The sequence below is a fragment of the Telmatherina bonti genome, assembly GCF_933228915.1.
Source record: "Telmatherina bonti genome assembly, chromosome: 1".
Classification (NCBI taxonomy): domain Eukaryota; kingdom Metazoa; phylum Chordata; class Actinopteri; order Atheriniformes; family Telmatherinidae; genus Telmatherina; species Telmatherina bonti.
Genome location: NC_136619.1, coordinates 31,405,165 through 31,431,180, shown reverse-complemented (window position 1 = coordinate 31,431,180; position 26,016 = coordinate 31,405,165). Strand labels below are relative to the sequence as shown.

General features: G+C 37.6%; 1 protein-coding gene across 1 annotated transcript in view; it reads right to left on the bottom strand.

Annotated features, from left to right (window-relative positions):
- LOC306754966 (protein TANC1-like) overlaps positions 1-26,016 on the bottom strand; it is a gene marked incomplete at both ends in the record, with an annotated part of 35,310 nt that overhangs the window by 6,968 nt on the left and 2,326 nt on the right. The window contains 14 exons of the mRNA XM_079239150.1: positions 9-131; positions 851-959; positions 1,102-1,205; positions 1,374-1,574; positions 3,913-4,221; positions 6,421-6,587; positions 7,415-7,646; positions 11,279-11,406; positions 13,467-13,757; positions 13,919-14,035; positions 20,467-20,748; positions 21,486-21,786; positions 23,522-23,652; positions 25,090-25,182. Coding sequence (XP_079095276.1) covers positions 9-131; positions 851-959; positions 1,102-1,205; positions 1,374-1,574; positions 3,913-4,221; positions 6,421-6,587; positions 7,415-7,646; positions 11,279-11,406; positions 13,467-13,757; positions 13,919-14,035; positions 20,467-20,748; positions 21,486-21,786; positions 23,522-23,652; positions 25,090-25,182 — 2,588 coding nt within the window. The remainder of the gene's footprint in view (positions 1-8; positions 132-850; positions 960-1,101; positions 1,206-1,373; positions 1,575-3,912; positions 4,222-6,420; positions 6,588-7,414; positions 7,647-11,278; positions 11,407-13,466; positions 13,758-13,918; positions 14,036-20,466; positions 20,749-21,485; positions 21,787-23,521; positions 23,653-25,089; positions 25,183-26,016) is intronic.

Here is a 26,016-nt window from a genome sequence, read left to right as displayed (position 1 = left end):
TATTTCACCTTGATGTTAGGTGTATATAGATTCCTCAGGGAGGCCAGTGCAGCGGACAGGCTGTCTGTGCTGCAGTTTACCCACATGGCCTGGAGAACGCTGGACGACACACCAGTTTTCTTACTAAGACCCTGTGAGTGTGTGAGAGAGAAGCAGGCAGAGAAGATAACCATTGCTCAGCTCTGCAGTGCAGAATTTGAACCGTGTCTCATGAGTAAAGTGGTCTGTACAGTGTTTGAGCCACTGTATTCCAGCAGTAAGTTAGTAATTGTGGGTTCCTATTTGTATTTTACACTTTAACTTACTGTGTCTTAGTGAGCTTTTGTCAAGCTGTGAAAAGGGTCTGTAAATAGGAAATGCCTCACTGTAGAGCAAATAATCTAGGTTGCATAGAGTGGTTAGAAAGTGACAGTGTAAAGTACAGTTTTGTTTTTATACAGCAGACATTGTTATCCTAACTTGGGGAAAAAAACTGAAAGGGGGAAAAAAAAAAAAAAACCAACTGAGGTGGAAAACCACAGGAGAGAATACTGAGGTGGGGGTGTTTTTCAGGAACAACTTTGATATTTGGGAACATCTGTACAACGATATCATATCTCGGGTGATGTCAGTCATTAATACAAGTCTGTTAGTCAGATTAAAACAAAAACAGATGGTGTGTCTCACCATTTTAATCTTCACTATGCAAGTTGCAAGTTGTACAAGAGTTTATTTGTCCTTTTTTTAAGTAACAAAAAAGAAAGGTTTTTTGCACATACATGTTCGTTTTTTTCTGCTTAGTCATTATTGATTATCCTTTCTTATCCACATCTTATTAATGTGAATAAAAACAACAATGGACACCTATTACCTTGAATATGTGAGCCTTGAGGATGTGGTGTCCCAGTTCCATTGTCTGCTGGCGGTTCAGCTTTCCCTCCTGTCTGGAAAACATGAATGCCAGCAGAGCATGGCCACTCCTGTAGACGAGAACAAACAATTTTTTATGTAAAAAATAATGATTTTTTAAAATACATTTTAAAGAATGGTTTTAATGAAGCAACTGATTTCTTCCTTGCATATGGTAATAATAGTTGGAGAGCCTTTGACTTTCAGCCTCACCTTGGGTCACAGAGAAAATCAGAGCTTTCTCCATCAGCTCTCCAAACCAGCCACTCCCTGAACGAGGGATGACACAGCATCCTTGTGCTATCTCTACGTTTAACCTGCACACATGATTGAAAATGTGAAAATGTCTTTCACTGAAAAAAAAACAAAACAACTGATATTACCATAGATATATTCAAAACACAACAGAATAAACCCGACATCAAATCTAATTCAAAGCCCAAAATCATTATCGATCCTTCCATAAAATTAATGAGGAGTTTTACCATGAATCCAGCCAGGCTGTCTAATCTCTGCTGGAAGTCCTTCCACTCCAGCTCCCCCTTCACACTGCCTGCATTCAGTGCCCTGAACATTTGTTCATCAGTCAGTGGGTGCAGAGAGGCCAGTGCCACATTTAGCACTGGAAGTACCCGCTCAAAAACGTCCTTATCCGGAAAGCTCATGCGACACATCAGCAGGTACACCTGACAGAAAGCATAAAGGCTGTATTGGTTTTAAGAGTTAAAACGCACAAGTAAAAAAAAAAAAAAACAGTTCAGAATAAATTATCTTAAAATATCAGCCCAGTAGGTCTGCTGTTTTTTTACATTTACCCTTTAGAATCTCTATGGCTTAAGTCTGCCTATACTACTGCTTTTGATTTGGAAAGTTTTACATGTCAGATGTTTGTCCCGTAAGCTCATGTTTAACACTAATTAAATCATCTGGACCAAAGAAACCATGCGCTGCAAAAGGGAAACAACAGAAGCTCACCAGCTTGTTGCCCTCCATCTTTCCCAATGATGTGATTTGACACGTCACATCTCATCTCCTAACCTGACTGTAGGATCTTTACAATACGAGTTAGCTATGCTAGCGGTTTGCATACAACATTCAGATGAACACATACAATTTAAGTTTCAATTGCAGCAACTATGACAGAAAATGGCAAATTGAAATAAGCAGTGTACATTGCTTCAAACTCAAAATACCTTCTAAAAGCATTTCACACATTTCATTGTGGATCCCAGTTTATTTAAGAATACAAACTTTCCTGCTACATGCACACCAGTCTACCAGTCTACAGACTGACTCATTGGAAGTAAATGGGAAAGTGTTTCCTAACTTCTGACTCGCTCTGGACATTTTTGCATGTGACAGCAACTGTCCACTATCTTGACTAACATCTCCTCAGAGCATGCGTTCCACATTCATTATGCAATCAATAAATCATTACATTTATAAGCCCTTCAGTGTAAAAAAACACCTGCTTATCTGTTGGCCTGATTTCCTAACACTAATGATTATGTAACATAAAAATGTGCCTGTCATTACCTCGAGTATCTGGAGACTATTTCCAGGTCTCAGTGCAAGTTTTATTAAAGTGAATCTGCTGAAGGTACAACTTTTAGTCTGTTTTTGTATATAAAGAAAAAGAACTAAACATGCCTGAACAGTAGCTTGTTGTCCGTGTAACGTGTGTGTGTGTAGTTTATAGAGACTGATCACTTCAGCCGGGACTCATTTCATGACATGTCCCTCACCATGGTGGCTGACAAGTATTTGGTGTGAGACTGTGAGCATTGCAGAAGGGTAGGTACAAATATACATAGAAGGTAAAATCAGCCCTTTTAGCTCTTGAGGATTTAAAACGGTAGCTTTTATATTAATTAAATAGACCAGTACTCAATTAAACGGAAATGTGTCCATATCTGGGCTCAGACATAATCTAACAAAATTGTAATGTGAACAATTCCTTTCAGCTTTAGGGTTTTACATTTCAGGATATAAAAGAACTGCCTTTTCCACATAAGACGTTAAAGTTAGATGAGCAACGACATGTGATAGGTTGTGTTTTTATTTATTTTAACAAGAATAAACCCAAAATACATAGGTAGTGTGTGACAAATTACACAGATGCCTTCATTAAATGGCTTGTAGACCCTTCAGCAGCAATAACTAAACAGTCTATTTTCTTACGATGTTAGAAGTTTTGCCCAACTTCTCACAGTCCTACCACAGCATTTCAATCACGCTGAACGTCTGTTGGGGCACTGCAACCCCATGATTGTTTTCTTTTTAAACTCTTCCTTTGTACATTTAATGCTAGGATAATTTTCCTGATGTTAAAGCCAACGTCAGCCAAGCTTTTAATGCTGGATCTCATATTTCATTTGAACACTTTTTTAAACAGATGTATTTACATGTCAGGTTCATCGCTACTTTTCTGCCTTTTCTTGTACAGTTACAAACTTTAACATTTCACAAGCTAACGAAGAACACTAAAGATGTTTTGTTTTTTCTTTTTCTGTAAGTATTGCACCATCTGAACTTGGAGTAGGAAAAGACTGGCAGTTGCATTTAAATGTTTTCAATATTTTTTTCTCATTGTAAAAACACACTCCATATTGTTTGGAAAATGGTCTTGGTAACCACCCCCAGATGGATGGGCAGCAACAGTTGCTTTTATAGGACCATTGTTGATAGCTTTCCTTCTTGGCACTGTCTTAACACTAGATGTGTTTAGACATCTCAGGACCAGCAAACTGTGGGGTATTTTTTCCGATTTTTCTTCTGGTTTTAGATTTAGTTTTGGTTGAATTAATAATGACACCGTCCAATATGTAATGTTTAGTTATTTTAACCTAATTTTAAGATAATTTAAGATGATTATAGTTATATCCAGGTATGTAAAACCTTTAAACTGAAGGAGCTTGTGCTTTTCTTACCGACACGACTGTATCTCATTTGACTCAGTATGATATTTTAAGTGCCTCTGGCCACTCCACAAGTATTTCTGGCATACAAATACAAATGTCTGACCTCTGACAGGGAAACAGGCACAACCAGGTAGTTTCCTCCTTTTAGTGTCAGATGACCTTTATGGAACAGATCAAGAGTCAGCTGAAGGTAGAGGATAGAGCCGTGGCTCCGTGTTGACAGGTTACTGCTGAATTTGCTGAGGAGTAGAGGATCAGGAGCAGAGCCTGTTGGTGTGGTGACATTAGCTGCAACTTGGCTGCTGCTGCTGACCCTGTGATGGATGTAGTCACTCAGGTCAGCTCCCAAATCACTGCTATCTGGCAGGATGTCCAGAGATATGCCAGAGAAAGGAAGAAGGGTGGTGATTTCCTGCAGGAAAGGAAGCCATTTAAGTCACTGCAGAAAAGAACTGCAGGTTTCATGTCTTTGATGCATTAGCTAGGAATAAATTAAAAGCGCCAAAATCTGGACCAATTCCTCAGATGCTGTTGCCTCTGACTCATGCACAGCCATGGGATACAGTACAGTAAATAGTGTGACAATGACTCAAGCTCCAGCATTGCTCACAGGCATCTCTCAGATTCATATTTCAGCTCCTCTCTTGCCATCCTCAACTGTGCAACACTGGCCATAAACAGCTATTATGATTTTAAAAAAATGTTAGTCCATGTGACCTCAGCTCTTCATTAACAAAGACTGACATTTTGGTTTAATGACAAGCGGCTGACTTGTCGTCACAGACAGCGTTCACTTAACCCTTTCAGAACATTGCACTGGGAAACATGTCGCTATTAGAAGAGACTAGTCATGTCCTGTGATGATGTTGGTTAAAGAGTTATGCGAATATGATGATCCAATCAGAAAGAGAAGAAACTGCAAGGGAAGTATAATACTTCTCATCTTTAAAATTTTAAATTAAATTCTTACTGGCATCTGATGTATCACAGGAAAATGACCCTAAATGTGTTTTGTGTACTTCTAAACACTAATCCAATTATATAACCGGCTGGCGGGCTGTCAAGCTCCAGACTTCTAGTAGACTCCCGGTAGTATTACCAACCATTCAGTGCCTAATCCATGCAGCATTTGGAAGCTTGGCTTTGGCACTGGACAGATGCGTCTGCTATTTGGTGGGATTAACAACCAGATTGAGAAAATACATCAGCCTAGAGTGAGCAACTGTGCCAAATGCCTTTCTGCCTATACCAAGGCAGTAAAAGCACAACATCAGACTATACAACATTAATGGGGAAAGAGCTAAAAAGCAGGTGATTGGGATGATAAGCACAATTTTGATATAGTCTTATTTCACACTATGTCTAAATGTAACCTTAGCCAGGCTCCAATGTTTGTCAGGGGTTTGACATTTAAAGTGTCAGAGCACCTGATTCTGCATTTTTCAGAGGGTTAACAAAATATTCAACAAGAGTTTACATCCATAAAATAAAAAAAACACTTAATTCATTTAAAAAAATGAAAAATTAGTAGATTATTTGTTATTATTAATAATTCTGAATAACTGGAACATTCTTCCATTAAGAAATAAATAAAACTAAACACATCCATCTGTATTATCTAAGTCTGCTTATTCTTTGCGGGGTTGTGGGGGACGGAAGGCTTCCCATCTGGATTAGAAGTGAGGGACACTCATTTATATTCATGATTCGTGACAGGCTGATCATTCATCAGTGAAATATTACACAAAGATTGTGATCATAAAGTAAGGGAATAAAAATGTTTTGTTATGTTAGTGTAACTGCTGTAGGACATTTTTTGTTATCTTTAGATAATTTTTGAGTTGACAGATGCAAACACACACACACACACACACACACACACACACAAAACATAACAAAACTATGAAAATGTGATGGTAGCACTATACACCAATTGGCCACAACAATAAAACCACTTAAACGTAAAGGAAGAAAACTGCTCACACTCCTACAAAGCATCATTCAGCTGGGAAAATCTGAATTCTTACATTTACATGGACGTTACTTTGACATTTGCTGTCTAAATAAAGACCATTTAGCCCCAAGGCAACCTCTGCAGGAGTCGCTTCCCTCCTGTAGGAGAGCAGTTGGCTCCATGATAACATAATTATAAGGGTTTAAATCAAATTAAAGTGAAATTAAAAAAATTTAATCCCATGGCAAATAAATACAAGGAAAAGCCAATCAACTGAATTAATAAGACAGAAAAAAGTCTGAGGTGTTTATCTAGTCTCCCAACTCCTCAAATATGAATATGATGGGATCTGATACCATGTGGGATGCAAGCTTAACCCGAAAAGATCCCACCAACAACCCACAAAGTGTAAAATGGGTGTATTGCTAGCAACAGGTATGAGTAGGACAATAACAGGCAGGGGATTGTAATGTTGTGGCTGGTCTGTGTAATTTATAAATAACTTTAACTCTCAGACCATGTCTGAACCAAAAACAAAGTAAAAGGGAGAAAATCTCTTCTAAATAAGAAGACATGAACCATTATTTTCAAAAAAGTCTTTAAAACTTGACAGGTCACCTGCTGTGTTTTAGGGTTGCATTTTAAATGTTGACTTACCACCAGGCCTGTCCTAACAGTGACCACCAGTTTTAGCCACATTGGAAATTTGGAGATTATTTTTGTGATGAAAGTGGCTATTGTGTCTCCATAGTCTGGTTTATGAAACTCTGCTTCATTAAGGCTGTCAACCAGTATGATGTAGTCGTCTTCAGGTAGCCTCCGCTCTGAATTCACAAAGCGGAACAGAGAGAGGAAACAGACCATGAAGCACAATAAAATTGCATGCACTGTATTTTGTTAGCAAAAAGCACATTATTACAGAGTGTCTGTAACAAGTGTGTCTATCTTTGTTTTTTCAGAACAGGTTACATTGAATAAAAGGAAAAGCTGCTGGTATTCATTACATCCAGCTGAAAGAGGCCATTGTTGTCTACTGGCTTGAAACGGGATGTATCCATCATGTTTCGCATTGTCTAAGCCATCAAACTATCTCTGCAAGGCTGTGAGGGTGCAAAACTCATACTCACTCATATAAGGGGCTCTCAATTTTTTTCTAACCTCTTTAATAGAGATGGAGTAGACAAAGCACTCCTCTGCTCAGACTGTGGAGGGCTTGGCCATGATAACACATCCATCCAGCTGACTAACTATATCATGAGCAACTAATCTGGCTAATCAGCCCATAACATTCAAGGCCTCTCCAAAGTATTCTGTGACCTTGAAATCCTGGGGGAGGCTGATGACTCACCAGGGCAAATATCACACTCATCATTTATCTATGTAAATGACCAAACATCTGTTTCACAGTCTAGTATTTCAAATCATTGACCTTAACTGGGGAAATAATCTCTGAGCTCATCATGGAGTCATTAATGGGCTATTTCAGGCAGGAAATAAGAGGTTGGTTCCTGAGTTGTGAATGAGGGAAGCAAAAGGTTTTCCACCTTAAAACTGATACTATTCTAAACCAAAAGAGTGATTGAATATCACATCTGTCTCTAAGTGTGTGTGTGTGTGTGTGTGTGTGTGTGTGTGTATGGAGACTCATTACCCTTGCGCAAGCTGGCAATAGGCTCTAGGATGCCCTTTCGGAAGGCAGCGATGGGATCTTGAACGCACGAACGCAAGCTGAGTGTGTTTTGTAGGTGAGGCTCTTGTGCCAGTAGCTCCCTGTACGGAGTGAGCTGAGGTGCTCTGGCCAGCAGGGCGGCGACACTGTGGACAAACTCTGGTACAAGGCAGGTGTACGTGTTGTCAGCCTGGCAGAAATGGTAGGCTACCACCTGGCAGCAGAAAAACAAGGGAGTAAAATGATGTGCTGCACAACTCATATATGTGCCTGCTTAAACATTTTTTTGTTTTTGTTTGTTTTGTTTTGTTTTTTGTTTTGCGTGTGATTGTTAATGCAGGAGATATCACTTGTAATACAGAAAAGAGTAAATTGAACATTAGTTAGAATTTCACCAATGAGATAAAAAGCAGAAAAGACTGAAAATTCAACGTTACAATAAAGAAGAAAAGGAAGCTATTAACAAAACACACATGCTTTACTTTAATACAATAAGGTCATTCATCAATATATATGCCCATATATTTTGCCCATAAATATATATCTATATCTATCTATCTATCTATCTATCTATCTATCTATCTATCTATATATATATATATATATATATATATATATATATATATATATATATATATATATATATATATATATATATATATATATACATATACGTGTGTGTGTACACATATATATCAATACACACACACACATCCTTTGCAGGATTATTAACCACTGTCAGTGCCAAATCAATGGCTGAAAAGGAAAGGTAGCGTGGTGTGATGGATTACACAAGACTGATCATGTGTTTGATAACAGGTTTCCTTCACATTATCTAAAAGCTCACACTGAGACAGCATAGTAATCACTGTGTTTTGTTAAAGGTGTCTGTGGGATCTTTCTGGCAGCATTACAGCTCCATTCTTTGGAAAACTTAGCTGTAAGTAATGTATCTGTTTGGTATGGGGGGGTCAAATTACTGCATAAAGTAGAGTTTTGTTTTATTTTGTTTGCCTTTCCAAAAAACAGAATAGAACAATCTCTGATTTTGCTGACATTCTATAAATAAATTAAAAAATTAAGATCTAGAAAGGTTCATGATATAGTTTCAGTCATGAAACTCAACAAGAGCTGATTCAACAAATTACAGCAGAATATCTCAAATAAAACACAAAATCAACTGGGATTTTGGTTTATTCAGACAGCAGAATGAAATGAAACAACTTGACACATTATATCCAATCACAAAGCACAACTGATGAGGGTGATGCACCAGCATCTGGCAGCAATGCATTAGTTTCAGTAAAAATATGCAGCTAGAATAATATTTCCCTCAATATATTATATTTCTCAGCCTAAGATATGAGTTCATACATAACATCATCAATGATTTTGCTTTTGAGCAAACATCCTCACCATCACAAGCAGCCTGACTAGTTCCCATGGAAACTCTTATTGAGGCCAAGTTAGTAAATTTAGAAGCTTCCATGTCATCTACGTGATGCACTCACCAGCATGTTCTACATGTGCATAGAAGGAGAGATGAGCACCCTTACATTAGTGTCAAAAGAGTCCAACCTCAGAACTTAAAAAAATCAAAGCAACAACAATGCTGATTTTTCACAAATATTCCCAAGTCGGTCTTCTGCGAAAGGTTTTTAACAATCATCGCTCCCTGGAGTACAGTTTGTTATGGTGTATGCTATTATTGTATTTCAATTCTGGTGACAAAAGAGCTGAGAAAGGAATAAAACAAAACAAGACCACAGAAATAACGCTTAAGTACATTTCTATAATATGAAAGTGATTTCTTACTTTTGTCTGTAAACTGCAGGTGAGTCAGCAGTCTGTTCAGCAACAGCATGAAAAGCTGTACAAATGTCTGTTGTGTGTGTGTAATTCTTTATCTTTCTGGGGACTGTGTCGTGTTAACATAGTTTGGCTGTTTAAATGTAGCTCCTTAGAGTGAAACATGTTGAAAAGTGATATCATTTTGGCCTGTAAGACTTAGTTTTGGGCTTTGCACTAAAATAAAAAAAAAAGGGGGGGGGGGGGGGGGGGGGGGGTTGACAAAGCATTTAGTTTTTGGGGTTCAAGAAACAGTCTGAGAATTTGGCAGGAGCTCTAATTTATCTAGTTCCTTTTTTTCTAAATATGTTGAAAAGCAATCGGAAACTAATGTCAACTGATTTATGTTAAGTTACTGGTTTGGATTAGCACAAATTATGTAATTAGACACAATGGTCCTATAGTAGACACCTATTTATAAGCTCATTTTTTGCATATTAATGAATGAGGATGGTATGTTTTTTTAAAGAAACCACTTCAGTCGATGTTAGTGAGTCATCCAAATATGTTTCCACTCACTGGAGAATAAACAAATATGTGATTTATTTGAAAATAATGTAATTACGAAAGTTTGCCTTTGCAGTAAGTAGGAAAAGAAAATAATACAGCTATATTTTATAGAAGCTTACATATTATAATTATGATTACATATTATTTTATAAATATTCTGTTGAATGCGTTAAAATAAAATAAAATGATAAATCATGATAAAATCTAAATATCACTAATAAACAAAAAAGAGTGTCATTGCATATGTCTGTAGAGGTAAAATGCTGTATTTAAAAAGATGTTGCAATGTTTTTTTATTAATTCATACATGAAAGGGTTAAATGGAAGCAAAATCCATGAAAAGTCCACAGCTCAAAACACAAGGTACTATTTTACTTTTTCTCATTGACACAGTTTTCTGAGGTCTTAATAAAAATGTCTACAGGACACTTGGGTCAAAGTCACAAAAAGGGACACTGCATTGTTATCATTCATTAATTTACACCTCTATTCACACTAACTTAGCAGCATGCCCACTAGACTCTACTCCACACCTTTCCAGAAGGTCTGCTTCTCTTCAGATAGTATTCGATAAGTTTTAAGCTACAATATTACCATATTACTATATCATCATTATTAACCCTAATAATGATGGGGTTTGATTGGTTTCATTAGTTTTAGAGGCTAATATGAAGAACTGCTGCTGACATAGGCAAAGTTTAACCTGTTTGTTTTTGCAAATGGAAGAATATTGCTGCAATAAATGACAAATGAGAAATTCACATTTCTACCTTAAGATTGGGGAAAGATAGAACTCATGCTTTTTTGTTGCATGCTGGTACGGATTTCCTAAAGTAAATATCTTGTTTTTAGTGAAGCAAAAAGCAAGAGTAGAATATTCTCAGCCTACCACTTCTGAGGTGCAGCAAATGCAGCAGATTTTAACTTGGTTGGACAGAAATAGAGCTAAGGAGGTCTAATCATTCTACTCTGAACTGAAAAAGACATTTTTAGATTTAGAGGGCTTTAAACAAAATGCAAAATTGTGTGTTTTTGGTGTTGGCTATTACTTCACATACACAAACATGTGTTGTCAAACACAGAAGACATTATCTCTGATTGGTATTTTTCTAGTTTCCCTAGCAGTTGCTCTGAGTCTAGAAACAAATAACCCTTTTAAAATAAGAAACTGGTGTATTCACACTTGTATACCATTGAGAGTGACAAGATTTAATCTTCTTATTAGAGTGGTGAGGGCGCTGGCACAGACGGTTTATGCAAAGATGACTGCTTGAAGTTTCAGCTTCACATTAAAGCAAAAGTTATAGTGGAACTAATCTTCCCAAACTATCCCCTACAGACTAAAGAAATACTTTGAAAAATGTTGAGCTATGATTTTTAGGGATGGAGTTACAGTCTGTAAAGAGAAATCTCTAATTCATCATGAGTATAGAAATGCAAATGAGAGAGTGTATGTGTGTTTTTTTTTTGTTTTTTTTTTGCTGTTACCTTGGCAGCCAGGCATCTTACAGCCTCTTTCCTCTGTGCTGAACTATCGCTCGTTCCTGCAGCTGAGCTCTGGTTGGCCTGGGAATCAGCTTGCTGTTTAGAAGCAGCTTTTCCCTGCTTGTCCACACCTGAGCAGAGTGCAAAAAGACAGCAACACACGCAAAGCTGCCATGAAATCTCTGGTGTAAGCACAGGAGTTTCAAAAGTGCAGTCACTAAAGCGACACAGTTAAACTGCTGTAAATACTTTGTGTATGTGTAAGCAAAACTGGAAACAATGACATTTAGAAAAAAAATGTTTCAAAGACTGCGGCATGATTCTTAACAGATTGTATTCCTCACATGTTATGCTAATCAACCTGCTGTATTAAAGTGTAAACGACATACAGTAGAGTTATAAAGGGAAATAATATAAGAAAGCAGCTCTGGTTTTGCTCCACTGCTTCATCCTCATCCTTTAATCCAAACAGTTCCTATTGTACTCCAGTGACAGCAGATGTGATAAAGACATCTGGTAATTGTGAACCGTTCTTTTTATTTTTTCTTTATTATTTTCACAACAGGCATCTCACAATTTATGAAAAAACAAAGGTTCACAACCATGTCACAGCATGCAACATGCACATTCCAGTTGCAGTAGAGGTTTGTCATCTTTTTTACAGAGTAAAGAGCAGTTCAAGTGCCCCCACGAGAGAGAGCAAATGAATAAATTAATAAATAACAAATGCAATCTTAAAATCTCCTACAAAACTGCAATCAACAGAGAAACCTCAGGGGAGAACTCGAAAGAAGTGTACATGACCCAGTTACCAACTCCTTCTCAAAAATGGATTTTTCTTGTGACTCTTCCAGATTCAGCGATCGTTGAAACAGTTCTTTGTTTAAGTTCATCCCAGACAAGACCAATCTGAGTCCTCTGCAGCCTCTAGTCAAACTTAAAACTTAAAACAAGAGACCTGACTCAGAGCAGCATGGGAGGAGGATCTAGGCATGCTACTATCACATGAAACCTGGAATTCAAAATTTTAATTGCTTAATTTGTCTTCTTTTTGCACTCATCACAGGTTAATCCAGTTTAAAGTGGTACTCAGGTCATTTAGTTCAAAATTAGAGATGCGAACATATGAAAATTTTAGCCGATGACTGATTTTAATGTTGTTATGACCAATAAACGATATTTACCGATGACCAATTGCGATATATTTTTTACAGTTTAAGATGATGGCATTTGGTACAAAAGGTAACAATAGCAGCATTAGCTTCCCGCCACTGTTTTTTGAACTTCTAGATTGTGGTTTTTCAGAAGACATTAAATGATTTACCATGACATCCTGCTCTCATTACTTCGACTTTGCATCATAAACTGCTTGTCAAGTATTATTCAGCACCGTGAAAAACAACCACTCTGCTGATATTGCTTCTCCAATTCAGCTAAACACCCCACATTGCTGTACTATATACTGGTCATACCCCAGCCTCGCCATGTTTTGGACAGAGGTTCATTTTTCAACCCTATTGCTAAAAACAGCTGTTTGTTGTCACTGAGGAGGAGATTTTCCTGCCACCTGAAAACTATCACACCCTGTCCTTTCCTTTCCTCCTGGCTGAATGTTCTGTTCTACTTAAATGGAAAAACACTGTCCCACCAACTCATAAACTAAGTTTGTTAGTCATGATGTGCTTTTTAATCAGAGGAGAGATCAAATTTTCACTCCTGCATGAGAACAGAGAGTTAAAGAATATATAGGGACCTTTCATAAATTGATATCATAAATAATAGAAGCAAGGCATCTTAATGAAGTCTCCAGCATGAGCTAATAACCAACAAATGTTTCTTGTTATATCATTATGTCTGTATATACCTTTCAACTAATGGCATATTTAAAGAAGGGGAAGGAGTTGTGCTTTGTTTTGTCTGTTTATTTTTCTTGCTGTTATCTTTTGTTTGTGCTCATGGTTTCTACACATGTATGCTCCTGTGTGTTTGAATAAGAATCAGACTTTTCCTCTGCATGGCATTAAAGAAAACCTTAATAGAAAAAGATTCTGAGACTAAAAAGGTAAGATTTCTTCCAATATCTTACAAGAATCTGATTTTACTAGAGTACTTATAGAACATGTTGCGTGTGTTCAAGTTGCAGCACTTGTGCTCTTGCACTAATGCTTGTGGCTAAAGATCGGAGTCTTACATTTAGGGGAGGAGCTGGGACTATGAGGAATGCTGGGTCCTCCCTGTGGTGTGCGTATACCATGACAGCTGAGCGTCACCAGCCGCCAGATGATGGCAGTCTTGCCAGAGCCTGCATTGCCCACAATGACAGCACCTCGGCCCTCACAGCTACTTGTTTTTTTCAGGACCTCCTCCAGACGTGTGAAAAGCCAATCCCGCCCAACAAAAGGTGTTTCTGTGGTGATGCCAGGGACTTCGAATAGCAGCGGTTTTAGCATGATGTCAGCTTGTTTGAATGGCACCAATCTCCCTGGACACAGAGAAAAGACAGAGCTGACACTATCAAAGTAGACCATTTTCTGTATCCTTAAGGGTAAGTGCATACATGTTCCACACAGGTCAGTAAGTGTTTCTGCAATGAGCTATATTTAAAAGCTCTTTTTTCACCCTGAGGTGATGCCAAAAAAATACCTTTGGAGTCATCACTTGTACGTCCAGCTGTGTTGTGTTTGCGAACAGAACCTCGGTGCCCAGTAGGCCTTTGGTTGTCCAGATAACTTAAATCCTCCAGTCGGGTGGAGCTTGTTGCTGTACAAAAAGAAGGGTGAAAGAAATGCAGGCAATCTGTAAAATACACATACATACTGCAGATACTCTGATCAATTTCTGTATCCATGGTAACATGAGACAGTTTTTCGGCTTTTCTAAAACATGACCTTGAGGGATCAAAAAGGAGGAGAAAAAAATAACTCGTGTCAGATCCTGTAATTTAAAACTCACATTAACTGGTCAAATGTAGCATTTACTCTCAGAACAACAAATTTGTGATAATCAATGAGAACACTTTGCCAGCTGTGATACAAAACTGTCAATAACAGGACCGGACGCCTTTGTCTAATGAATAGGAAATAAGCCACAGAAAAGGCAACTGCAGAAATACGATAAAGAATTTCTTCTATTCAGAGTTCTCTACAACTCCCACATTTGCCCATCCATCAACCCACTCATACCTCAGAGTTTAAAGGTCAACCTAGCTTATTTTCTCCAGTTTTAGGCATTTTAGCTGAGTCTGTTGTCCACATTACTGTGAATAGTGAGGACAAAATTGCATCTGTAACATAACATTTCTCAAATTTTGTCCTCTACAAAGAAACAACTCACAAGATCCTGTAGATGGCCGTTTAAATTAGCAGAGGTGGTCTACTTTGACAATTCTTTCAACACAGATTTTTAAATAACAGAACACAAACACACACACACACACGTATATATATATATATATATATATATATATATATATATATATATATATATATATATATATATGTGTGTGTGTGTGTGTGCATATGCATTGTACAAGTTATGAAACCACCATCTTAATGCAGACGTAGAATGTCCAAATATAAACTAAGTCAAAACCAATAGTGAAACCAAACATGGAGGCTTTCAAGCTGTTCATACATTTCTCTGTGTCTATGTTGGGAGACACAGGGTAAGGTTGGCTTGGGTCTGATCCTTCTATTTTTGGGAGAATTTTGAGCGGAAGAAGATAGTGTAGTTAGGAAGAAAATGAGCAAGTTCTTCCATTGTGGACTGCAGAGTGAGATACATGTGCCCTAACATGTGCATGTGTCGAGCCAAGCTGTTACAATTATGAAGACTTGGATTAAAATAAATAGAAGATGGATTAAATATTCTTTGGTGAGATGCTAAATGGTGATCTTTGGTGAGAATATTATCATAGAACCATTATTATTATTATTATTATTATTATTATTATTATTATTATTATTATTATTAATAATAATAATAATAATAATAATAATAATAATAATAGAGGAGAAATGTGCTAGAATTGCTCCTTGACATCCTCAGAATCCAGTATTCAAGTTAAATATCAAACTAACCTAAATGCCATCCACTATCAAGCATTAAATCACATCTAAACTGATAGGTTGTAGCAGTCATTGTATTTCACCAGCTATGTCAGTCCCAGAGTAGCCACAACACGAAATACTTATGATTTTTTTTTAACCATATTCCATATTAAATAGCTTCACCGGTTTATGTTTATCCTAATTGATTAGGTCAGTTTATGTAGGGTTGTCTGCTCTTGTATTATTTAATAGGTATGATCTTCCATTTTCATAATTTGTACCCATCAAATATGAAAAAAAAGATTTATTACCATTAAATTATCCACCTCCTTCATTGTTGTCATCAGTCATTCGCTACTTGGTTTTTACGGTGGCAAATTGGGAGAAGAACCCGCAAAACTACTAGACTCTGTTTAACAACTCAGTACTGATACAAACACAGTTTTATGTTATTATTAGCTTTTTCTCTTAGATTTACTTTCAAGGTAAATATACCCTGTCCTTTAAAATGCAGAAACCAGTTAATGGAGAGCTGAAAATTTCAGTTCAGTCAGTTTTGATCAACTTAAAACCTGTTCAGTGTGTGCTCATTAATGTCTAGTAATTTAATGGCTCACTGCTTCTCGGTCTTTGGAGCAGCTGAATAGAAAAAGGGAAGAACCTCTGCATTAGTTTAATCTGTTCATAGCTTTTTTTTTTTTTTTTAATATCTGAATTTAGTCTAAGAGGTTTATGAATCAGGCATGGCAGAGAGCCATCTAACTAGATTATAGTTTACCAGAATTAAAAATGACCAGAAAAATGTGTGCTTATTGGAACGCTTGATTTAAAACAAATATAGGTTGTCTGAATATTTATTTCTACTTTTACTAATAATATGATTATATATTTAAAAAAATGGATTGTAAAAAAAGAATTAGTACAGAAAATATATATTATTGAAATCAAACTCTACGGAAGAACAATGTTATTTTAAGACAAGTCCATGTCATTCATTCAGTGATGTTAATCTTTCATTGGTTTAACATTCAAAAAGAAATCATCTACTCCTGTCTTGAATACTTTCAGAGTGGGTTAAATAGAAGTCCAAAGTCATGCTGCACTATAACATACTGAAAATAAATCAGTGAAGAAGGTAGTGGACAAAAACCTTTAGTTTTTAACTGATAAAAAAGGAAACAGAGCCTTAGTTGCAACTTCTTTCCTCTGACTTCATGTGATTTCTTTTAGAAAGCAGCTAAAACTCATCTTTTAAACTTGCGTCTGCTTAGCTTTTGTTCTTTTTTTTTTTTTTTTTTTTTTACTTTTTCTTGTTGTTTTGCATGTCTTTATAAAGCACTTTGCAATTTTTTTTAATCATGATAGGTGATTTATGGATATAATTTTACTTACTTATATGTTTTCCCAGCTCTGTAGTCATGTATTTAGAGTTTCCAAACATGAGCTAAAAACCTTATAGGTTTAAATTGCCCTGATTAACATTCATAGTTCTGTTCAGAGTACATACTAATGTGTTAACTCTTCACAGATCAGCTGCAGAGTAAACAATGACACAATTTTTAATATGCCAGACAAGAAAATTGGAAGAATAAAGCAATAAACAGTAAAAACATGAATTACTTCCAGCAGGTACAAGAAAGACATGCATAAAAAAAAACACAAACAGGAGTGTAGAAATGTGACTTGAAAGAACATCCACAGTGAGAGGATGGAGCACAGTCTGCAGCAAAACAGTGTGAAGGAGGTGTGGAGTGGGATGAGAAAGCTTGCTGGCTAAAGACAGCCAGGCCAAATGGCTGAGTAGACCAAGAGCATGGTGAATGAGTAAAAACATGTTTTCAGCCAGTTTGACACAGGGACATCAAGACAGCTCATCCTTGCACCCGTTCACGGTCCAACCTATTCAACACTCACTGCCCACCTTTATGCTCCCTGTTGATGACTGTGTAGCCGATTGCCCTACAGCCCTTGTTGATCCTTCATCACTTTAAAGGTCAGCTGTGCAGCCCCAGCCCAAGCCCTCAGCATCCCTGAGAGTTTAGCATTACCTGAAGATTTGTGTCACCAGGTTGCAGAGCATCAACTTAAGTGAAGCTTTTCAATGGGGAAAGACCAACTCTACATTTTGAGAAATTTCTGGCACCAAATTAAAGGTTAAGATTGATGTCATTGTGTTTCTTTGTACAATTAAGTTTGTTTCCATAGTATTTTTGTCTGATGATTACTGTATCAAATAAAATTATTGTAGTAATAAATTCCTTGTGTTAACAAACTGAACAATGATAACTAATCATAAACTGGCACAGCTTTTCTTGACCTGAGTGATGGAATCATGAAGTTGGTATAAGAGACTGTTTACGAAAAGCAATGACACACACACACACACACACACACACACACTCACACACAAAAACCCCTAACCAAATAAAAGAAGAGATGCCCTCTTGTTGCCCTGCATCTAAATATGGATATTTACAGGCTACAGTCATGATGAAGTTAAATCAGAAGAAAGACTGGAAGCAAACAATAGGTGCTGAGCTGGCTGTGGATTCCACAAATCTGATTACAGGCACAATTAATACACACTAGTTAATACATTAAATGTCATTTCTGTCCACTGAAAAAAATCCTAACTAAATCTTGTCCTTACTTTTTCTTGGGTGGTACTACCATTACCTACTGCACATTAGCAAACTGGCCAGTATGTCCTTTAATGAAGATGTAGGTGATGACGACATTAAAAGGTCAGATTCCAGCCATCAGTTGGTTCTTTTACTTTATGGAAATATGACATTTCCATCAGTTTAACTCACAGCTGAATGAAGAAAACTATGACAGTTATGCAATCAATAATTATCTAAACTAAATGCACAAGTTCATTTTTTTGTTTGTAATTGGCTAATAAAAATAGCAGTTACGAAAAACACCATCAGTCTTATTTACATCAATGTGTAAAGTTTGTAAAACCAGCAAAATATAAGTTTGTAAAGCAATAATGTTAATAAGCATATTTGTCTGTGACAATTATGAACCTTATCAAAAATTTGTAGGAATAACCCTGCCTGAAATGAAAGCGTGAGGAAACATTTTTACATGACTTTCTTCTTGGTGCAAAAATGAAAAAGTTGAGAAAAATGAAAAAAAAGGAAAACACAAACAAAAAAATGTTTGTCATGAAAAAATCTCATTCCTGGTTCCATCCTAATTCCAACAAAATTTAAAAAAAAAAAAAAAGCAGCTAATAAGCTCATGTTGCCAGTCTGTCTATCTACCAGCGCTATCAATATAAAAGGTCAGAGCAGCTGAGGAATGAAATTACACAAGCGTTTGATGCCAGCAGGACATTGTACCCAAGTGAAAAGCAGAATAGCATGGGTTTAATAAGATGCTAGAAGCAGATGATCCTCAGTATGGTACACACTAGCAAAAATATTTTTTTTAAAAAATTGAACATTCAAATGAAAATTGAAATGGACAAAAAGCCATACTATTTGTGGTTTTTAAATTTATGTAAGTACACATAAACAGCACTGAAAAAATTACATACAACACAGCAGTTAATGGAACTTCTGCACATATTAAACCACTGACTTCCCTTTAAGCACTCTCTCTGACAACAGATATCATACTGAGCTGGACCAATCTATGTCCAAAAAGATGGTAATGAAGTAGGTAACATCAGTCCTCTGTCATTTCCTGTGTTACTAGACAACAGTATCACAACAAGATTTATTTAAGGATACCTTGAGGTAAACTATCTAATTCTCTCCATTAACTCCACAAACTCAAATCATGAGGGAAATAATGAGAACATGCAGCCACTTAGCAGTCATCTTTTTTAGACTTTTTTTTTTTTGCAAATGAGTATTAATGAATTTCAACTCAAACATCTGCAATGCTGCGTAAAACATGTTCAATTTGTTATTGTTTTAATTTGTTTGTTCATCTGTTCTGTTGCTGTTTAATCTTCCTGTTTCATATGCACTATTGTATAGACTGCATTTTAATTTCTGAAATGTATCGTGTTTTTGCTAAGATACAACTTTCACTCATTTTAGTAAACTAAATAATACAGTATCCTCATGAAATTCAGCTCTGTTCTCATATGAGCAGCTGGTTTCTCTTTTAACCAGACAATATTACCATTATGAGAACTAAATATTCCACTCAGGAATAAATCAGTTTCATTTCATCTTGTAACGTGTATCATTGTGTGCATTTAGCTCTAACTGCATGTTCGTATCTTTCATGAATGTGGAGCACGATTCTAGCAGCTACTGTACATGTGGCTCACTTCATCTTTATTCTGAATTTCATCAAGTGTCGAAATGAAAGCACCAGCTGACAGAAGAAACTGGCAGGCATTACTGTGAATCCACTCCTTAGGGAATCTCTTCTTTTGCTCCTACCACAAATGAACTGACATCTAAAGGAAGAAAAAGAGCCTTGTGCACAAGCAAAGATCGTGACTAGGGAGGGGAGGGGTACTTTTATGACAACTGGAAGCCTCCCAGGACTTTTAACTGGTTCTGCTTACGGTGTGTATCCAGCTTCAGTGGTAAGTAGAGCACTAGCGCATGGTGCAGTGAAGTTTAGCTCTGCATCGCAGAGATTTTGCAATCTATGCTTTCTCTGTATTTGGATTTGATTTGTATTTGGATTGTTGGAAAATGTCAAATCAACAATCAATTCAGTCAATTTGCCATTCAGTCAATATTAATCACCATTAATTAATCACCCATGTCACAGCTGTTACATTCATTCACTCATTAGCCCACTTCATCGACGGTATAATGGAAGCTTTGGCAAGTCAGTCGCTTGCTCACTAATTATGTCTCATTTGTTTCATAGTTACAAGAATGAAGGTGTAAAAACTGCACATGCAGGATTTTCAGGGGACATGTGAGGGACTTCCTGAAATCTCTACCGGTTGATTAGCAACCCTTTGGTGATGGAAAGACTCCAAGTAATGTATGTTAATAAATTTGCTTTATGTTGCAGGATTTTACTTCTTTGTTTCCAGATGAGCTAACCGGCACAAGTTTTATATTGACAGGACAAGAAATGGAATAAAATTAATAGTTAAGCTCTGCATCAGACAAATTTTTCTTCAGTAACATGGGGAAAAAAAGAGAAATGTACCTGCCACAGAATTGGGACGGGTCATTACAAGTGAGGAGGTGCCGTGTATATGGTGCTGTGGAAGGGGTCTTTTTGGTGCCGGTGGAGTCCTGGGCTCCATGATCTCAGTTCTAGGTAAAACCTCCTCTAGTCGGGCTGTCAGATTGTCTCCAGTTGGCCTGGAATGGCGGTCTTCGCCTGCATGGCCCAGGATGCCAGCACCGCTCCCAAGACCCTCCTCTTTCGTGAGACCCTCACTGGAGTTGCTGCGCTCCTCATTTTCAGAAGAACTAGTGATGGTTGCTGAGCAGAACAAAGAAAATATTGTTACCATAGCCGAAGGGAAAAAGAAGTAAATCAAAGAATAAGATGAATACATTTTTCTTTAAAATGACATTAGGCCCAAACCAAAGCAATGGCTTTAATTAGAATAGAACACCATTACTCAACAATGAAACACACAAAACAGTTTTATTATACATGAACACATCAATCAATGGGTTTTTATTGTACTTGATGTGCCTTTTGTATTCAACTATAAATACAAGTTCTATTTAAGTAGAAAAGTGTCCTATTTTGGGAGAATCAGACCCATAAGCAACAAAGACAGCAGTGTCCCAGTTTTGACAGGAGGGAGCTGAAGCCTTAAGGCTGAAGTGGCACAAACGACTAAGAGACTAGCGGTGAGGTTAGGGTCCACATATGAGATAGATTAAGAGCTAAGTGATGTTGTATCGAACTTTTTTTTATTTTTTTTATCAGCATTTCATTTGTGGGGATTTAAATACAATTCATGTTTGCATTCATAAATGCAAATTTCCTGTTATTCAGGCCAGTGATGTTTATTTCGTTCATGCTTTTTTACTTTTAAGTGAATCAGGGCTAAACATCTACAATGGTCATGCTTCACCTAGTGGAAAAAATTATCTGAACTTCAATAATGCCTCCATCCATCCATCCATCCATCCATCCATCCATCCATGTTCTGCTGCTTAATATATCAAGGTTATAAATATCATTTGAAAACCTGCAGCTCTCACCTATAATTCCACTATCCTTGCTCTCTAAGGTTGAGGTGGGGCTTTGCGATGGAAGCCCAGGACTGCTCCCAGAGATGAGTCCAGATCCAGGACAAGGGGCAGGGCTGCGTGCAGGGCTGGACAGGGTTCCACTGGGACTAGTGCTGGATCCGCAGTGAGGAGAAGATAGGGGTAAAGGCTGGGGCAAAGACTGGCCTCCAGCACTGATGCTCAGGGTGGATGTGGGGCTCTCTGAACAGGGGGATGCAGTGCTGCAGGTCAGAGTGGAGCTGGGACTCCCCCCCTGGGCAGACATGTCACAAAGAAAAAAACAACAGGAGGAGTAACAATTAATTTTTAAACAGGATAACACAGAAGCAGCATAAATTGTTCATAAAAATAACTTTTTAGTTAAAGATCTTCCCTTATTATCGTAAAGAACAATTTGCTGTTGGAGTCCTAAAAGGGTGGGTCAGTGTACATAAAATACAAAACACACACATAATACATAACATTGATAAAGGAAATGACTCTTCAGTGGGTTGTCTTGTTTCTGAAAAGTCCCTATTTAAGTGGAATTCCATTATTGCAAAAGTGTGGCAAATTAATAGTGTCGGCTGCCACCCTCTTAACAGAACTACACTCTACATGACAGTGTTTGCCTTCATGCATGCTGGTTTGTTTGAATGAGTATGTTTGAGAGAGCATGCAGATGGGAACTGAAAGGATAAATCCAGTTATTTTCATCAAGGCTATCATTTTCCCAGTTTTTCATAATGATGGCTGGTTTTGCTCCAAGCTCCATCAATTAGAGTCGAAATGTAAAATTTAAACCATAAGTCACTGTCTGCACATGCTGCAGTTCCACTAAGGGATGAATGAACAAAGACAAAATGGACAGCAAGCAATTTTCATAGTTGTCAGAGGGTAGAGATATCATATAGATATAGTGAAAATCCAATTAACACTAAATCAAAACTTTCTGAATGATGGTGTTTATTGGATTTACATATCTAATACTACAATTTATGCTAATTTCATGCTATGTGTGGAGGCTAGTTAAAGATACAATTACAGTATGTATCACAATATTAAAAACAGTTTTTTTCATTGTCCTTTTTTTCATAGGACATTAATACTGTTGCATGTAAATCTCCACAAAGAAAACAAAATCCAATCTTGACCGCAATAACCCTATTATGGTGGAAAGTTCAAGCTGTAAAAATGAATGTATATAGCAATAATTTAAGAGAAGATCTTTACATTTTTGTTTTGAATGTTAAAGAGGTCTTAGTTTAACTTATTTTCATAGAGGAACTTTAAATATGTCCAAATATTTTAAATCACATGTTTTCATGTATTTAATTGCTTTCCTAATTATTAAAAGACTAAGACATCTTGAAGCATATATATTTTGGTACTAAACTAACTAATTTCCTTCAGGAAAAAAGTAGTTGCTTTTGAATGTTCCTTATCCTTTTATTTGATGAAGTGCATCCATTTCCACTCTCTTCATTACTGATGCAACATTTCTGCAACATAGAGACTGTTGGGAGGCAAAGCAGCAGTTTAAACAGCTCACTGTTATTCCCTTTATACCAAAGCCTCATCTATCTTAGCCAGGACAACCCACATTCCTCATATGAGCCTTGCTATCTCTGTGAAGCTGACTGAATCTGGAGCTCAGGTGGTGGAATGAGGCTGAGAAAATGGGCCAAGGCTGAGCAATGCAAAAGCAGAAGGATGGAGAGACATATGCACGCACAGTAACTCTTCACACAGAGGGGTTAAAACTGATGGGTCACTCTGTGTGGAATTGGAAATTGACTGATGCATAGCAAAACATTTAATAAATGCTCAAACTTCATGCTTTTATTCTTTGTCCCCAGTTATTAATGCATTCACAAAAAGGCATAGTTACATGAAATTAGTGATCAAAATGCTAAAAAAAAAAAAAAAAAAAAAAAAAAAAAAAGAGAAGACTGGGTCAGAAACTAACCAGTGTTTTTTTTATGTAGCACGACAACACAGGACCAGTAAATCAGTATGTGTCCTACCTTCTTTTCCCTCCTATCCTCCATTGGAGAGCTAGCAGTGCCGGCCGTTGCTTCTCCCAATAAGAAGCATAGCCTGGTCATCAGTTCCTGGGTAGAAAGGGAGGAGCCAAGGTGGGGCTCCACGTGGAGGTCTGGGAGACACGCAAATTCATGACACGATTAACAATGACACAGAAAAACAGCAGGCCAAATTAAACCATCATGACACTCCCATTCAGCTCAGCTCTGCTCACGAGTTGCCCACCCAGCAACGCCAGCTGCCGACTGCAAGAAATGTATGCATCCACAGGTCAGCGCACCCCCAGCTGCACCGATTCCGAGTGCATAAACAGTGGCTTTCCGGTCCCTGGTTGAGGCAGCGGCAAGAGGTTGTGTGAGTTTGTGAGTTTTGCCAGTGCATACGCCTGCCAGGTGCTCTCGGTTAAGAGACGGCTGGTGAATTTCAATGAGATTCGTGTCGACTCTGGAACGGAGAGGAGGACCTCGGCTCTGCCTCCACTGTTTCTGCTGAAGAGCCTGACGGACACAGGCCATGCACTGCATTCATTCATCACCATCTATGGCTTCTTTATTCTTTTACCCCAGCCCCCATAAGTTTTGTGCTCGAATCAGTAGAAAAAGAAAAAAAAACAGCTGAAAGTCTTTTAAATTCTTTAAATTTTCCATTTGAGCACTACAGTCCCACATTTTCACATCTTATCTATGAACAGCTGAGTAACACGCATACTGAGTAGGCATATAAACAGGATGACGGGACAACATGGGTTACAGGAACAGCTCACTCCTCCTCACAAACATCTTTTCATTTAGACATCACATTCATTTTGCACTCCCTTCAATGTTTCTTCTTTGTTCTGTCTCTCTGGCTTTCTGATACAGCATCAAACTGCTCTTTCATTAGCCCCAATTGTGTGCCAAAGACAAGCATAGCCTTGAAAGGATCAAGGTCAGTTTCAAGAGGCAAACCTAGTCATTTCTGATTTTCACTGACAGCTTTTGTTAATACTCTTTTCACACCCTGAAAAGCAAAGGAAAACTTGGGGAGGATGTCTGTTTCAGTGAGGGGAGGAGAGAAAACTTTGCATTTAGTCAGCACAACCCTGAGATTCAATCTGGAGTAGCATGAGGGTACAGTGAATGTCCAGTACTATTCATCAAACCACCTGGCAGTTGCCAATGGAAACGGGAAGCTGGAGGTGCCTGGCAACCAGGATGGAGGAAGCCTCATGAAATCTGTTTAGCCTAAGGGTAGCCCTCTGGTTAAAAACGAAAAGAAAGCTGGAGGAGATGTATTTACACTACTGTGGCTTTAATCTACCCTTAACTGTACAAATGACATTTACAGAAGTAAAGAAAAAGATTGAGGAGATACAACGGATCCTTTCAGAAACACCCAGACGTCATCATTCTTATGGACACTAACAAACACACAGACACTTTTTCTTAAAAGACCACCTCATTCATTCTTTTCATTCTTTCGTTTCAAACCCACTCTCAATCCTGTACGGCTTCATTGATCAATACCTGGAAAAATAGACAAAAACACATCCATACGCTCCTGATCTCACCTCTGTGGTCTGTCTTGCCACGGCACGAGGCAAAGACAAGAGGTTCTCTCGCACTGGAAGAGCCATCCACATACTCCAGCTTCCTTACCCGTCCTTTGGCCACAGCAAAGAGGCAGGAGGGAGAGGGAGAGAGAGCAGGCACGATGGGAGGGAGGGATTGGAGGGTGGAGAAAGGGAGGGATATGAAAGAAAGTGAGTGAGAGAGAATGAGAGAGATTAAGCCTCCCCAGATGAGATCTGCGGTGCAGAATTTGAATTGTGTCCCAGGAGTATACAGCAGTATGTACACAGCGTAAGCCGTGCATGCAAACAATACTCAGTGTTGTAGGCGTTTATCTATAATATATTAATACTGCTAATGCATGTGCGTGTGTGTGTGTGTGTGTGTGTGTTTTGTAGGTTCATGCACTCTGATGTGTGTGGGTGTGTCTCAATTTATGCAACAATATTTCAGGATTGATGGAAGCAGATTCTTCAGGGCAACAGATCTGTTTAAGGAAACACTGAAATTAACTCATTATTTTCTCAAGAGAATTTAGTGTTTGAATCGAAAGTGTTGAAAGACTTAAAGCCCAAACACTGCACATGTTGACTTGCTGTAATTTTCCTTCTCTTTCATATTTGCCTAAGCAGTGGAACTGGTGCAAGCAACGAAACGTAACAGCAGCTTTTTTTCTGAATGGCTGGCAATACTTGCTGCAGGACACCGCCACCTTGTGTTTCTTTTAAAGTACAACACTGTTCTCTCTTCGTTCTGTAATGTGAAAGATGATAGAGTTTCTACATTTTAAAGTAATTGTATCAAAATGCTATCATTAAACTCGCACATTCTGTGATTATTTATTAGTTTGAAACTTTATATAATATTATCTGTTTCTTTATCACATATCTAAATTGATGTAAAAGCAAGCAGATTTGATGGCAGCC